Source organism: Corvus cornix, unplaced genomic scaffold, assembly GCF_000738735.6.
Source record: "Corvus cornix cornix isolate S_Up_H32 unplaced genomic scaffold, ASM73873v5 scaffold4, whole genome shotgun sequence".
Classification (NCBI taxonomy): Eukaryota; Metazoa; Chordata; class Aves; order Passeriformes; family Corvidae; genus Corvus; species Corvus cornix.
Genome location: NW_024108689.1, coordinates 25,104 through 41,301, shown reverse-complemented (window position 1 = coordinate 41,301; position 16,198 = coordinate 25,104). Strand labels below are relative to the sequence as shown.

General features: G+C 65.4%; 2 protein-coding genes across 2 annotated transcripts; both read left to right on the top strand.

Annotated features, from left to right (window-relative positions):
* The first annotated feature begins 88 nt into the window (after nucleotides 1-88).
* On the top strand, nucleotides 89-8,965 carry LOC120412225 (5-aminolevulinate synthase, erythroid-specific, mitochondrial-like). Its single transcript, XM_039572569.1, is given in 13 exon segments — nucleotides 89-181; nucleotides 1,580-1,671; nucleotides 2,003-2,116; nucleotides 2,192-2,269; nucleotides 2,728-2,935; nucleotides 3,494-3,678; nucleotides 5,076-5,255; nucleotides 6,682-6,779; nucleotides 6,781-6,847; nucleotides 7,391-7,504; nucleotides 7,507-7,658; nucleotides 8,034-8,193; nucleotides 8,541-8,965. Coding segments are annotated over 12 exon segments (1,599 nt in total). The 5' UTR covers nucleotides 89-181; nucleotides 1,580-1,583; the 3' UTR covers nucleotides 8,696-8,965.
* Nucleotides 8,966-9,645: 680 nt separating this feature from the next.
* LOC120412219 lies at nucleotides 9,646-14,408 on the top strand. Its single transcript, XM_039572562.1, is given in 6 exon segments — nucleotides 9,646-9,651; nucleotides 10,175-10,282; nucleotides 10,758-11,462; nucleotides 12,118-13,429; nucleotides 13,432-13,488; nucleotides 13,978-14,408. Coding segments are annotated over 6 exon segments (2,334 nt in total). The 3' UTR covers nucleotides 14,124-14,408.
* The last annotated feature ends 1,790 nt before the right edge of the window (nucleotides 14,409-16,198 follow it).

The following is a 16,198-nucleotide window of genomic DNA, read 5'->3' as shown; positions in this document are numbered from 1 at the left end:
TTGGGAGGGTTTGGGGGGCTCGGGGGTTGGGGGATTTTGGGGGCGTTCAGGGGAGTTGGGAGGAGCCGTGGGCGGAGCCTCAGCGCGCTAAGCCCCCGCCCCCCGGGGCTTATCGGATTGGGGGGGCCCCGTTTTGGGGGGGCCTCAGTGCTCGTTGTTCGTCCTCAGTGCGGGACAACAGGTGAGGGGGGCGGGGGGTCGCGGGGGGTTTCAGGGTTTCAGGGCGCTTGGAGGGGCTGGGGACCCCCAAGTGGGTCTGGGGGTGGGTCCCATAGGGGTCCCGGCTCCTCTGGGGGGGATTTTGGGGGCTGGGGACCCCCAAATGTGGGGAGGAGGCATCTGTGGGGGTCCCAGATGCCTGGATCACACCGAGTGCGGAGTTTTGGGGGACCGGGACCCCTGAGCGGGTGCGGGGGGTCTATGGGAGTCCCGGACTCTCCCCTTGAGAGGCCCCAGGAATTTGGGGGTCCCAATTCCCCCTCGCACCCGCAGAACCGCTGGGGGGCTCAGCACCCCCAAACCCCCACTCGAACACCCCAGCCCCTCCCCAGAGACCCCCACCAACCCCAAACCCCACTCAGAATCCCCCAACATCCCAAAAACTCCCCCAAAAATTGCTGGACGGGGGAGAAAAGGGGAATTTGGGGGGGTTCCTGCACCCCCAAAACCCACACGACCCCCAAAAATTCTCTCAGAAGGCCCCAACATCCCCGAACCCCCAAACATCGCAGGGGGGTGGGAGAAGGAGGAATTGGGGAGTCCTGCGCTCCCAAATTCCCCCGAAGCCCCCCAGACAACCTCAGACGACCCCAAGCTGCCCCCCCCCATCAGCCCCCCCGGCCCCTGGGTCCCGTTTTAGGGGGGTTTGGGGGGGTTTTGGGGGCTCGGGGGGGTTGGGACATCTGAGGCTCCCCCAATTTTCCTCCTCTCCCCGAGGTCACGTGATCCAGCCGACTCCAGGTGTCGGGGGCTGATAAGGGCTGATAAGGGGGGGCGGCCACACCCACCCCCCCAAAACGGCCCCAAAAAGGGGCGGAGGTGTCTGGGTGGGGCTGATTAAGGGGGAGGGGCAGCTTTGGGGGGGCCCCGCCGGGGTCCTGGTGCCGGGACCCCCACAGAGCCCCCCGACCCACCTGGAAAGACCCCAAACCCCCCCAGGAAGGACCCCAGGGTGGGGCTGATTAAGGGGTGCGGGGACAATTTGGAGGGCTCGGGGGTGTCGAGCCCCCCCAGACTCCCTTTCTTGCCCCTCCCCCAGCAGCTTTGGGGGCTGGGGGGTTTGGGGGTGCCGGGCCGCCCCCAACCCCCCATTTTCGCCCCTCCCAAGCAGTTTCGGGAGAGGGGGGGTTCAGGGGGCTTTGGGGGATGAGAGGGATCGGGGGGTTCTGGGGGTGTTTTGGGGCTGCGGAGCCCCCCTTTTTTTGCCCCCCCCGCCAGCAGTTTGGAGGGGACTTGAGGGAATTTTGGCGGAGTTCTGGGGGGGGTTTGGGGGATGAGAAGGACGAGGGGGATTTGGGGGGGGTTGGGGTGTTTTTTGGGGTGCCGGACCCCCCTGACGCCCCCGTTTTTCCGCCCCCAGCACCATGGCCGCTCTGCTGCGCTGCCCCGTCCTCGCCCGTCACCCGTGGCTGGTCCGAGCCCTGGCCACGGCCCCGCCCCGCCCCCACCCAGGTACCCGAAATTTGGGGGAGAGGTGGGGGAGGGGAGGACATCCCCCCCTTTGACACCCCCCTTTCAGTTTTGGGGAGTTTGGGGGAGTGGGAGGAGTTTTAGGGAAGTTTTGGGGGGTTGGGGAGGGTTGGGGAGCTTTGGGGGGTTTTGGGGGCTTGGGGGAGTTTTGGGGTGGGTGAGGGGGAAGTTTGGGGTTTTGGGGAGATTTTTGGGTGGTTTTGAGGGGTTTTATGGGGGAGCCTTACTGGGGTTGAGGGAATTTTGGGGTGTTGCAGGGTTTTTTTGGGATTTGGGGGTGCTGGGCCCCCCTGAATCCCCTTGTCCCCCCCAGGTGACTCCCCCGAGGGGTCCCACTGTCCCTTCATCGATCTGGGGGGGGAGGAGCCCCCCTTTGTCCAGCGCGCGTCCCCTGAAGTACAGGAGGACGTGACCTCCCCCGAGCCAGGTGAGGAATTCTGGGGACTCCCCCCGACGCCTCCCCCCTGTACCGGGGATACCCCAATGACCTCTGACCCCCCAGAGCCCCTGGACTGGCTGCTGGATTTGGGGGACCCCCTCGAGGACCCCCCCGAGCGGCGGCTGGAGGAGAACCTGCCCGGTGAGGGGGGAGGGGTCTGGGGGGGGTTCCGGAGGGGCTCGAGGGGAGCTGGGGTTGGGGGGGGATCCGGGGGTCTTTGGGGGGTACCAGGTCAGTTTAGGGGGGTTTGGGTGTGCAATGAGAGGGTTTGGGGTGCGGGGGGGGTCGGGTCTGATGTGGGGCTTGGGGGGGTTTGGAGTCCCCCCCAAAAAAGATGCCTTTCCCTACAAGGCGGTTTTGGGGTGCAATAGGGGCGTTGGGGGGATTTTGGGGTGCAGTGGGGTGTTGGGTGTTTTGGGGTGTTCCTCCAACTCTTTCCCCCCCGCCCCGAGAATGCCTTACCCCATTAGGTGCTTTTGGGGGGTGGGGGGTGATGGGATTTTGGGGGGCTCTGGAGGGTTTTGCGGTGCGGTGGGGGGGTCAGGGGTGCTGTGGCAGTTTCAGGGTGCCCCCCTGACCCTTTTTGCCCCCCCCCCCAGAGGACGCCTTCCCCTACGAGGCGGTTTTTGGGGGGCGCCTGGCGGGGCTGCGCCGCTCCCACACCTACCGGGAGTTCACGGCCGTGGGGCGCCGGGCCCAGCACCCCCCGACCGCCTTTTTGGGGTCCCCCCCGCGCCTGATCCAGCTCTGGTGCTCCAACGATTACCTGGGAATGAGCCGCCACCCTGAGGTGCTGCGGGCAGCCAGGTGAGAACCCCAAAATCCCCTTAAATCCCCTTAAATTGCCCCCAAATCCCCTTAAATGACTCCCAAATTCCCCCAAATCTCCTTAAATCCCCCCGAAGATCCCCAAATCCACTTAAATTCCCCAACTGCTCCCAGATCTCCCCCAAATCCCCCCAAATGCCCTTAAATCCCCTCAAGCTCTCCTGACTCTTCCCCTTAAATCCCCCAAATTCTCCCAAATCACCACCAACCCCTCCCAAATACCCGCAGCCTCCCGCCAAATCTCTCCCTCAACCCCTCCCAAATCTCTCCCAAAATTCCCCAACCCCTTCCCAAACCCCCGAAATCCTTTCCAAACCTCCCCTAACCCCCCCAAACCCCCCCCAAATCCCCTCCCAAATCTCTCCCAAAACCCCCAAACCCCTTCCCAAACCCCCGAAATCCTTTCCAAACCTCCCCTAACCCCTCCAAATCCCCTCCCCAAATCCCTGCCAAGCCCCTTCCAAATCCCCTGCAACTGCTCCCAAACCCCCCCAAACCCCCCCAGCCCCTCTGACCCCGTGCCCCGGGTGCCCCCAGGGCGGCGCTGGGCGCTCACGGGCTGGGCGCGGGGGGCACCCGGAATATCGGGGGCACGTCCCCGCTGCACGGGGCGCTGGAGCGGGCGCTGGCCCGGCTGCACCGCCAGCCCCGCGCCTGCCTCTTCTCCTCCTGCTTCGCCGCCAACGACACCGCCCTGGCCACGCTGGCGCGGCTCCTGCCAGGTACGGGACACCCCAAACCCGGCAGAGCACCCCAAAATCCACGGGGAGCCCAAAACACCTGAAGGGGATCCGTAAATCTCATGGGAACCCCAAAAAACCCCAGCCCGGTGGGAGTCAGAGCTCTTGGGGTTCTACAAGACTTGTCGTGAGAAGCTCTTCAAGTTCTCTGGGCAACCCCGAAAACCCTCTTGGCAACCCCAAAAATCTGCTGAGGAGCCCCCTCACCAAAGTGCATTTTATCCCCCAAAAACTCTTGGGTACCCCAAAAACTTGGCCCCAAAAAAACCTTGTGGGACTCAAAAAAAAAAATTTACAGGGGAACTCTGAAGGTCTTGGACCCCAAAAAATCTCTTGAGAACCTCAAAAAACCCCTTTGGGAACCCCAAAAATCTGCATGGGAGCTCCCACAAAGCCAATGGGACCTCAATAACATCAGGGGATCCCCTAAAATCCATGGGAACAGAAAGAACCTCGATTTAATTCTACAAAACCTGCTGGGAACTCCTAAAAACATCTCCAGATTATCTTGGCAACCCCAAAAATCTGCCCCGCTCCCAACTTTACGGGACCCAAAAAATCTTCTGGGATCCCAAAATTCTCCTGGAACACCAAAAAAACTCATGAGACCTAAAAAAATCTCATGGGAGAAATCCAAAGCTCTTCAGACCCCAAAAAACCTCTTGGGAACCCCAAAAATTTGCATGGCAGCCCCCCCCCCCCCTCCAAGCTTATTGGATCCAAAAAACTTCCTGGGACCCCAAAAACCTCTTGGGAGTCCCCCAAACCTCTTGAGAACAGAAAAAACTCCTCCTGGGAACCCCAAAAATCTGTTCCTCTTTAGAGCCCTCCCAAAACCACGTGGGACCCCACAAAACCCCAGTCATGGGACCCAAAAACCCCCAGGACCCCCAAAATCCTTCATGGGGACCCTAAAACCCTCTTCTGATTCACCCAACACACCCCCTGAGCCCCCCAAAACCTCCCAAAAGGAAACCGAGGGGTGGGGGGGTTGGGGTGGGTTCTAGGGGTGCTGATGGGCACAGTGGGGTTTTGGGGTGGGTTTTTGGGGTGCTGAGGGTGCGGGGGGTTTGGGGTGCCCAGGCTGCCAGGGAATCATGGGAAGTTTTGGGATGGGGTTTTGGGGTGGATTTTGGGGGTGCTGAGGGTGCGGGGGGGGAATTGGTTTGGGGGTTTGGGGTGCTGAGAGTGCGGGGCAGTTTTGGGGTGCCCCCAGGCTGCCACATTTTCTCGGATGCTGGGAATTACGGGGGGGGGGGGTGGTTGGGATGGGTTTTTAGGGGTTCCCATGAATTGGGTGGGGGTTTTGGGTGCTGATGGGCATGGGGATTTTGGGGGTTGGGCTTTTTGGGTGCTGACGGGTTTTGGGGTGCCCCCAGGCTGCCACATTTTCTCGGACGCGGGGAACCACGCCTCCATGGTGCAGGGGATCCTGCGCAGCGGGGCCCCCAAACACGTCTTCCGCCACAACGACCCCCAGCATCTGGACGAGCTTTTGGGGCGCAGCCCCCCCGGGATCCCCAAAATTGTTGCCTTCGAGTCCGTCCACTCCATGGATGGTCAGTGCGGGGCACCCTAAAACCCCCCAGAACCCCCGGGACACCCCACAACCCCCTGAGATCCCCCCAAACCTGTTCAGACAGCCCCAAAGCTCGTGGGGTTCCAAGTGTCCACACCTCTCCTCAGACCCCCCAAATCCTCCCAGTTCCTACCAAGGTCCCCCCAAATCCTCCCCAATTCCATCCAAATCCCCTCAAATCTCCTCAATCCCCCTCAGTTCCTCCTTAAATCCCCCCAACCCCTCCTAAATCTCCTTGAATCCTCCATAATCCTTCCCAGCTCCCCCAAGTCCTTTTAAATCCCCCCCCAAAAACCCAACCCCCTCCAAATGCCCCAAGTTCCCCCCAAAATCTCCTTGTACCCTCCCAAATCGCCCCAAATCGCCCCTATACACTCCCATATCCCCCCCAATTCTCCCGTTTGCCCCAGTTCTCCCCAAATCCCCCCTAAATCCCCCACTATCCCCTCCAACTCCCCCCAGTTCCACCCCAAATCCTCCCTAATCCCCCCAGCACCCCCACAGCTCTCCCCAATTCTCCCCTAAATTTCCCCAAATGCTCCCGGACCCCCCCAAATCTCCCCCATATCCCCTCAGTTCCCCCCAAATCCCCCCAAAATCCCCCCAGTTATCCCTTAAACCACCAAATATTGCCCAAAATCCCACTCAGCCCCCCCATCTCACACCAGTGTCCCCCCAGTATCGCACCTGTCCCCTCCCATGTCCCCTCCCATGTCCCCCCAGGCCTCTGTGACATTCCACCCACACACAGCATTCACCCCAAAACACTCCAAACTCCTCCAAAATCCCTCCAAATCCCCCCAAACCCCTCCAAATCCCTCCCCAAACTTCCCTAACTCCTCCAAATGCCCCCCAAACTCCCTCCAAACCCCCTCAACCCCATCAAACCCCCACTAAATCCCCCAAATCTCTCCAAATCCCCTTCAATTCCCCCAAACCCCTCCAGACCCCCCCCATGGGCCGCCCCCTGCCCCCCCGGCTCAACAGCGCCCCCGGTGGTGCCCTGTGGCATTGCACCGGCCCGCCGCGCTCAGCCCCAAAAACCGCCCTGCAAACCGCCCCAAATCCCCCCAAAACCGCCCCAAACCGCCCCAAATCCCCCCAAACCCGCCCCAAACCGCCCCAAATCCCTCAAAACCGCCCCAGACCTCCCCAAATCGCCCCAAACCCGCCCCAGACCGCCCAACCGCCCCAAACCACCCCAGACCTCCCCAAATTCCCCCCAAACTGCCCCAGACCTCCCCAAATCCTCCCAAACTGCCCCAAATCCTCCCAAACCACCCCAGACCTCCCCAAATCCCCCCAAACCGTCCCAGACCTTTGCAAACCGCCCCAAATCCCCCCAAACCGTCCCAGACCTCCCCAAACCGCCCCAAATCCCCCCAAACCCCCTTTGCGCCCCCCAGGCTCCATCGCCCCCCTGGCCGAGCTCTGTGATGTCGCCCACGCCCACGGCGCCCTGACCTTCGTGGACGAGGTTCACGCCGTGGGGCTCTACGGGGCCCCGGGGCGGCGGCATCGCCGAGCGCGACGGCGTCACCGGCAAGGTGGACGTGGTGTCGGGGACCCTCGGTAAGGGGGGCACCCCGAAAATTGGGGGGAGGGACCTTCGGTAAGGGGGCACCCCGAAAATTGGGGGGGAGGGACCCTCGGTAAGGGGGGCACCCCGAAAAATTGGGGGGAGGGACCCTTCGGTAAGGGGGGGCACCCCGAAAATGGGGGGAAGGACCTTCGGTAAGGGGGGCACCCCGAAAATGGGGGAGGGATCCTCGGTAAGGGGGCACCCGAAATGGGGGGGGACCTCGGTAAGGGGGGCACCCGAAAATGGGGGAGGGACCTCGGTAAGGGAGGGGCACCCCGAAATGGGGGGGAGGACCCTCGGTAAGGGGGCACCCCGAAAATGGGGGGAGGGACCCTCGGTAAGGGGGGCACCCCGAAAATGGGGGGGAGGGACCCTCGGTAAAGGGGCAGCCCGAAATTGCGGGGGGGAGGGACCGCACGGGTGGACACTGGGGTCGGGCTCTCTGGGGGTTTGGGGGGTCTGTAGGGGTTTGGAGGGGGTCAGGGCGGTCCCTGGTGACTTCGGGGTGCCCTGACCCCCCGTTCCGCCCCCAGGGAAGGCGGTGGGTGCCGTGGGGGGGTACATCGCGGGGGGGGCCGCTCTGGTGGACGCCGTGCGCTCCTTCGGCCCCGGCTTCATCTTCACCACGGCGCTGCCGCCCCCCGTGGTGGGGGGGCCCTGGCGGCCCTGCGGGTTTTGGGGGGCCCCGAGGGGGGGGCCCTGCGCCGAACCCACCAGCGCCACGCCAAACACCTGCGGGTGCTGCTGCGCGACAGGGGCGTCCCCGCGCTGCCCGCCCCCAGCCACATCGTCCCCGTGCCCGTGAGTGGCGGCCGGGGGGGGTCTTTTGGGGGGTCTGGGGAGGATTTGAGGAGGTCTGGGGGGGCTCGGAGGGGTCCCCGTGTTGCCCACCCCCAGCCACAACATCATCACCGTGACCGTGAACTGGAGGGGTCGGGGTGGCTTTGGGGGTGTCTGGAGGGGCTCGTGGGGGGATGTGAGGAGGTTTGGGGGGATTCGGGGGACTTTGGGGTGTAGGGTGGCTATGGGGGGGCTCAGGGGGGTCCCTGTCCTGCCCGCTCCCAGTCACATCGCCCCTGTGCCCGTGGGGGAGGGGGGCACCCGAGGGGGGGCTCAGGGGGTGGGTTTGGGGGTCCCGCAGCCATATTTTGGGGTGTGACGGTTTTTGGGGTGCAGGTTGGGGACGCCCTGGCCGCCACCCGGCTGAGCCGGGCCCTGCTCGAGCGGGGGCTGTACGTCCAGGCCATCAACCCCCCCACCGTGCCCAGGGGGGGGGAACTGCTGCGCATCGCGCCCACCCCCCACCACAGCCCTGCCATGATGGAGCACCTGGCAGGTGAGGGGGGACACGGGGAGGGACACGGGGGGGACACGCGGATGATGGGAATGGAGAGAGTTGGGGGACACGGGGGGCACAGGGGGATGATGGCCATGGGGGGGCTTTGGGGGACACAGGGGGGGTCATGGGGGGACACAGGGATGCGGGGATTTGGGGCTTTGGAGGGGTGGGGGGACATGGGAGGGTCCCAAGGACTGGGGGGACCTGGCGACACTGGTGGAGGGTCACAGGGTGGGGGTCCCTGGGTGACACCAGGCCGGTGCTCCCGGCTCGGGGGGGGTCACTGGTCAGTCGGGGGGGTCCGTACCCTCCCCTGACCCCGTGTCCCCCCCCCCCCCCCCCAGACCAGCTGTCCGAGTGTTGGGGGGCGCTGGGGCTGCCCCGGGACACCCCCCTGGGCCCCTCCTGCGCCTCGTGCCAGCGGCCCCTGCACTTCTCCCTCATGAGCGACTGGGAGCGGCAGCACTTCCAGCTGGGGGGGGTCCCTGTCATGGGCTGACCCCCCCCCAAACCCGGGGGGCGTCCCGACTCCCCCCGGCAACTTCAGTCCCCGCCCCGCGGCCGCCTGAATCCCTCCCAGTGCTCCCAGTTCCAGGCGTTAACCCGTTACGGGAGTGGGGGGTGTTCCTCTCTTTTGGGGGGGGCGCTGGGGGTGTCCCCCCATTGCCCCTTCCGTTCCTCTCCCAGTTTTTCCCCGTTTTCCTCCCACCCATCCCAGTCTCTCCCAGTGCTCCCAGTAACAATGGCAATAAACCAAGATGGGACTGATGATGCGTCCTTCTCTTTATCTTGGGGGTGGGGGGCAATCACTGGGGGTGTCCCCCAATTTCCCCCCCATTACCTCCCTCCCCCCTTCCCCCAAAATTCCTGGGTCCTCCCAGTGCTCCCAGTTCCAGGCAATCAGCCGTGATGGGACTGATGCTCTCAGTGTCGAGCTCTCTCTGGGGGGGGAGCTCCCCAAATTGTCCTCCCAATTCCTCCTTCCCAATTTCCACCCCCTCCCCCCCAAACTCCTTGGGTTCCCTCCCCCCTCTGCCCCTTCCTGGGTCCCTCCCAGTGCTCCCAGTTCCAGGCCATCAACCATTATGGGATGGAGCCTGAGGCCTCTCCCCGAGGGGGTTCCTGGGGGGTCCCCTCTCCCCCCCCACTCCCCCACCTGGGTCCCTCGGGGGGTGGGGGAAGGGCTCCCCTGGGTGCTTTCCTGCCCTTATCAAGATTTTGGGGAATGAGGAAGGAATTTTTGCTCCCCCCAGCACCCAGAGGTGGGGGGACCCCCCCAGCCATGACGTCAGTCCTGGGGGGTCCCTCCCCCTCCCAGTCTGCCCAGTCCTCCAGGGCCTTTCCCAGTGCCACCAGTACCCGGCGAACTGGTGTCAAGGGGACCGAGGTGTCCGGGGAGTGACCCCCCTCCCGCGCCCCCCCGCCGGCTGAGGGACCCCCAAAATTCAAATGGAGGTACCGGGGGGGAGGGGGGCGGGTCCCACTCCTTGCACAATCCCCCCCCGGACCACCCCCCCTTCCTCTCAACCCCCTCCCCTCTCTAACCCGCCTCTCCCAGACCCCCCCATGCCCCCTCCCCCCTCCCCACGGAGCCCTCCCAGCCCCCCCAGGCACCCCCTAAACCCCCCGTACCCCCCACGCACCCCCTTTTAACCTCTCACAGACCCCCTGACCCCCCCCCAGTTTAACACCCCCTCTACCCCCCCCCCCACCACCCCGGGCATCCCCATAACCCCCAAATAACCCCTGCAGTCCCCAGCCCCATCCTTAAACCTTCCCGGACACCCCCTCTGGACACTCCCCAACACTCCCCCATCTATCCCCCTATGACCCCCCAGCCTGTCCCTCAGCACCCCAGAGCCCCCCTCTTTAACATCCCTTCTAACCTCCCCCGCCCCTCCGGACACCCCCAAACCCCCCCAAATCACGCCCCTATTGCCCCCCAGGCCCTCATTTAACCCCCCCCTTGCCCCCACAGACGTCCCCCGGGCACACCCCCGGCCCCTCGCTGCTCATGGCCGAGGTGGGGTCCCTGCGCTGGCCTTGGGGGGACACCCTGGTGCTGGTGGCCCTCAGGGACCCCCTGGTGCCTCCCGGGTGGGCCCGGGGACCCCCTCCCTCGGCCCTCGCCCCCCTTCCGGCGGCACCTGCGACACCTGAGGGTGTCGGGGACCCCCGCCGGGCCCCCCCATACATCCCCATGCACCCCCCTCTAACTCAGCCCTTCCCACTGAGCCACTCCAGCCCGTCCGGGCACCCCCAGACCCCCCATACATCCCCCCCCCAAATACCCCATACACCCCCGCCCCTCTTTAACCCTCCCCAGACCCCCCCAGCCCCCACCCCTGTAACATCCCCCCAACCCTCCTCCCTACCCCATCCCCCCCAGCCACCCCACCCCCCCAATGCCCTCCATACCCTGCCCTACGACCCCCAGCCTCTCCTTTAACACCCCCAGACCCTCCCTCTTTAACACCCCCTCCAACTCCCCTAACCCCGGACACCCCCTACACCCCCCATGACACCCCCAGACCCCCACTTCTCCCCCCTTCTCCCCACAGACCGCCCCGCCGCCCCTGGGCACCCCCTCGCCGCCCCGGGACGCGGCGCTGGCCATGGCCGAGGTCGGGGTCCTGGCGCTGCTGCTCGTGCTGGCCCTGGGGGGCAACGTCCTGGTGCTGGTGGCGCTGAGGGCCCCGCGCCGGGACCCCCGCGGCCCCGGGGCGCCCCCGGCGCGGCCCGCGCGGCCCCTGCGGCGCTACCTGCGGCACCTGAGCCTGGCCGACCTGGCGGCCGCGGCCGGGCAGGTGCTGCCGCAGCTGCTCTGGGACCTCACGGACCGGTTCCGCGGACCCGACGCCCTTTGCCGCCTCACCAAGTACCTGCAGGGCGTCGCCATGTTCGCCTCCGCCTACGTGGCCGTTGCCATGGCCTGGGACCGCCGCCGCGCCATTTGCCGCCCGCTGGGCACGGGGCTGAGGGCCGGGGGCGCGCAGGGGGGCGGGGGGCGCGGGGCGCGCTGGGGGTGCTGCAGGTGGGGGCGCTGCAGGTGGGGGCGCGGGGGCGCTGGGGACACGGGGAGCGGGGTGCGGGGACGTGGGGACACCGGGGACACCGGGACGCGGGGACACAGCGGGTGCTGGCGGGGGGACACGGGGCAGGCCGGGGACAGGCACCGCGCCGCCTGCTGGCCGCTGGGCGCGGTGCAGCGGAAAGGGGGCGGGCAGGGGGACTGGGGTGGGGACGGTGGGGACGGTGGGGAGGGGGTAAAAGGACTCGAGGACACTGGGGACGGCCAGGGAGGGACACAGGAAGCCTCCGAACGCAGGGGAGGTGTGGTGGGTGCTGGGGGCGTGGGGCACCGGGTACACTGAGAATGAGGTGCGGGGCCATGGGGACACTGGGGACACCCAGGGGAGGACACGGAGACAAATTGGGTGCTGGGGGTGGGAGTGTGGGGGCACTGGGGCCGCTGGGGATGAGGTAGGGGGACATGGGGACACTGGGAATGGCAGGTGCTGGGGGTGGCGGGGTGAGGGCAGGGGCGAGTGGTGGCGGTGCTGCGGGAGGGGGCACGGGGACAGTGGGGGCACCAGAGATGGTGTACAAGGACATGGGGACACACAGGATGGCACACGGGAACCCTCTGGATGCTGGGGACAGGGACATGGGGACACTGGGGATGCCAAAGATAGGATGGGGGGACATGGGGAGACCAGGGGTGGCAGGTGGGGACATATTGAGGACACCAAATATGGGGCACAAGGGCATGGGGAAACTGGGGGTGGTGCAAAGGGATCCACTGGGTCCTGGGGACAGAGACATGGGGACACTGGGGACACTCAGAGTGGCTTAGGGGGACACACTGGGTGCTGGGGGTGGGGACACAGGGACACTGATGACACCAGGGATGGGACACAGGGACCCAAGGGGTGCTGGGGATGGGGACACAGGGACAGCAGCAGGGATGGGGCACAGGGACGCAGGGACACCTGGGATGGCACATGGGAACCTGCTGAGGGCTGGGGACACAGGGACAGTGGGGACAGCATCACTGCCACATCCCCTCTGTGCCCCCCAGACCCCTGTGTCACCCCAGTGTCCCCAACCCTCCACATCACTCCAGTGCCACCAAGCCCCAATGGTACCCCAATGTCCCTGCATGTCACCCCAGTCTCCCTCTGTGTCACCCCAGTGCCACCAAGCCCCAATGGCACCCCAATGTCCCTCCATGTCACCCCAGTGTCCCTCCATGTCACCCCAGTGTCCCCAAGTCCCAATGGCACCCCAGTGTCCCTCTGTGTCACCCCCATGTCTCCAAGTCCCAGTTGCACCCCGATGTCCCACCGGGTGTCCCCAGTGTCCCCAAGTCCCAATGGCACCCCAATGTTCCTCCACGTTCCCCTGATGTCCCCGTCACCCCCCTCATCACCCCAGATGCCCACAAGGTCCTTGTCACAGGCCACCCTGGGGGGGTCTGGGACCACCATGGGGATGTCTGGGGCCAGCAGGGGGGGCTCTTGTGCCACCACAGAGGGGTCTGGGGCTATCACGAGGGGGTCCTGGGCCACCATGGGGGAATGTCAAGCCACCGTGGGGGACTCTGAGGCCACGACACAGGGGTCTGAGGCCACCATGGAGAGGAACTGGGCTACAATGGGGGTGTCTCAACCCACCCAAGGTGGGTCTGGGACCATCATAGAGGGGTCTTGGGCCACCACAAGAGTGTCTGAAGCTACCATGGGAGGGTCTTGGGCCACCACAGAGGGGTCTGGTGCTACCACGAAGGGGTCTGGGGCCACCACGGGGTGGTGTCAGGTGGCCTTGGGGTGGGCTGGCACAGCCCTTGGGTGGGCTCGCTCTGGGCTGGGCCGGGCCCGCTCGGCACTGGCCGAGGCTCGCAGGCGCTGGGATGCGCTGGCCACGGCCTGGGCGCTGGCGCTGCTCTTTGGGCTGCCCCAGGTTGGCATCTTCGGGCAGCGTGAGGTGGCCCCAGGCGAGAGCGACTGCTGGGCCACCTTTGTCCAGCCCTGGGGTGCCCGTGCCTACGTCACCTGGGTGGCCCTGGCCGTGCTGGTGGCCCCTGCGGTGCTGCTGGGGGTGCTGCAGGTGGCGGTGACGCGTGCACTGAGGGGGACACGGGGGGTCCCGGGGGGTCCCGGGGGGCTGGGACGGGCCCGGGCCAAGAGCCACCGCATGGCCGTGGTGGTCCTGGGCGTGTTCGTGCTGTGCTGGACCCCTTCTTCTGCGCCCAGCTCTGGGCAGTGTGGGACCCCCGTGCCCCCCGAGAAGGTGAGAGGGGATGGGGGACATGGGGACAGGAGCGGGGACATGGGGGGCATGTGGGGGTGGGCACATGGGGATGCTGGGACATGGGCCCAAGGGGACAGAGGGATGGGGGACGTGAGGATGGGGTCACAGGAACAGGGGCACACGGGAATGTGACGGGCGTGGGGGAATGGGGATGGAGGACGTGGGGGTGTGGGGGGTGGGGACATGGTGATGGGGAGGTACATGGGGATGGCATTGGAGTTATGGGGGACATGGGAATGGGGCCACGGAGGTGCCTGGGCCATGGGGGTGACAGGGCCTTGGGGGTGGGTCCATGGGGACATTGGGACAGGGGAGGGGGACCCAGCTGTTTCCCACACCAGGGTGGACTCTGGCTGGGGGTGGGTGTCAGGGAATGTCCCCCTCCCAGAGCCTGGGGGGGTCATGGGGTGTCCTTGGGGGTGCTGTGGGGTGTCCACAGGTGTCACCAGATGTCCCTGTGTCCCCCAGGCCCTGCATTCACCATCCTGATGCTCCTGGCCAGCCTGACCAGCTGCACCAACCCCTGGATCTCGGCCACCTTCAGCACCAGCCTGGCCCGGGCCATGGCCCGTGTCCTGTGTCCCTGCCGGCAGCCCCGGGGGCACACGGGGTGACACAGAGTCCCACGGGGTCCCACGGGGACACGGCCCGCGTCCTGTGTCCCTGCTGCCGCCTCTCAGATCACACGAGGTGACACAAGGTGACACGAGGACTTGAATGAGGATGGGGGCTCGCACTGCGTGGGGGGACTTGAGTCACAGAAGGACTCAGTGGGGACACACACGGGACTCACACGAGGACTCAGTGGGGACACACACGGGACTCACACGAGGACTCGAGGACGCCCGGGGGGTCTCATGTCACACAGTGGGGGCCGCACGAGGACCGAGAGCTCGTGGTGCAATGGGGGGGCACGAGGATTGGGGTGCTGGGGGCGGGGCTTGCACGAGGGGACACAGCTGGGCCTCTTGCAAACCCTCGTGCAAGGGATGGGGGGACACGAGGAGGGGACATAAGGGGAGGATCAACCTCCCCCACTGTCTGTAAACCCAATCACCAATAAACCAGATTTTTACCCCAAATCCCCCAATTTGCGGCACCTCTTAACACCCCATCGCGTCCTCCTTCCCATGGCGATGGGGCGGCCCCCTCCCATTCCACTCCTCACCTTCAAACTTGGTATGCTCCATGCAAATGAGCCAGCTCGCACCACCAATCAAATAGCGCGGTGGGCGGAGCCCCACATTCAAATCGCTGACCTGTGGGGTGGGGGCGGGGCTTAAACAAAAACTGACAGCGGCGGAAGCCAATCCCAAAGGCGAACCCGGGCTCATGGGAGGGGGAAGGAGGTGGGGCCCGTGCCCCCAAACCGCCGGGACCCCCAGCACCACCCTCAGAGCCGCCAAAGGGGGCGGGGCCGAGGCGAACAAGCTGAGGGGTTATGCTAATGAGGGTCTATGCTAATGAGGGTCTATGCTAGTTAGGGTCCATGCTAATGAGGGTCTATGCTAATGAGTATTTATGCTAATGTGGGTCTATGCTAATGAGGGTCTATGCTAATGAGGGCTTATGCAAGTGAGGATCTATGCTAGTGAGGGTCTATGCTAATGAGGGTCTATGCTAATGAGGGTCTATACTAGTGAGGGTCTATGCTAATGAGGGTCCATGCTAGTGAGGGCCTATGCTAATGAGGTGCCGCTGCCGTTGCCGGGGGAACAGGCGAGTGGGCGGGCTTGTGAGTGCAGAAGGGGGCGGGGCCAGAGGGACAGCAGCCAATCCGGAGGTGGCGGGGCAGGAGGGGGCGGGGCCAGCGGGGCAGCAGCCAATCCGGAGGCGGCGGGGCGGGAGGGGGCGGGTCCAGCGGGGCAGCAGCCAATCCGGAGGCGGCGGGGCGGGAGGGGGCGGGTCCAGCGGGGCAGCAGCCAATCCGGAGGTGGTGGGGCGGGAGGGGGCGGGGCCGCTGGAGGGGCGGGGCGGGGCCGGGGGGGCGGCCGCATCGGTGTCACCCGCACACCCGAGGGCTCGCCGGTGTCACCGGTGTCACCCGCACACCTGAGGGCTCACCGGTGTCACCGGTGTCACCTGCACACCCGAGGGCTCACCGGTGTCACCGGTGTCACCCGCACACCTGAGGGCCCGCGGGGGTTCCAGGCCGAGGGCGTGGCGGGGACAGGCCCAGGCGCGGGGGGCTGGGCGGGCCGTGGGCACAGCCGGGGCGATGGCACCGTCTGCACGGTGTCCCTGCGGCCGCTCCTCCTGAGAGCTGCTGAGCGCCAGGAGCTCCGAGCCGGCCACTCCTGGAGCCAGGGGGCCACAGGGACACTGCGGAGGCTCGTGGAAGCCGCGGGCTGGTGTGACACAGAGCGGCTCACGGAACCCAGGAGAGCGCTGTGACGCAAGGGAACTTCATGGAACTGTTATAAATGAAATTGGTAATTCATGCTTGTGTACATAAATTTCGCAAGCCTTGGCAGCAGCAGAGAACACAATACGGCCAGGAACTAAACAGCATACGAAAAAGTCTATCTCGGGTGGAGGTAGACCTTATCTGGAACCATTAACACCACACCTGGGCGATGATCTGGATGATGATGAAACTGATTAACATCTAGGGGATGTTAAAGGAGTATCCCATTCCGGGAACTAAGAATAACTGTTCCAGGAATTGGAGATGGACCATTCATCATCC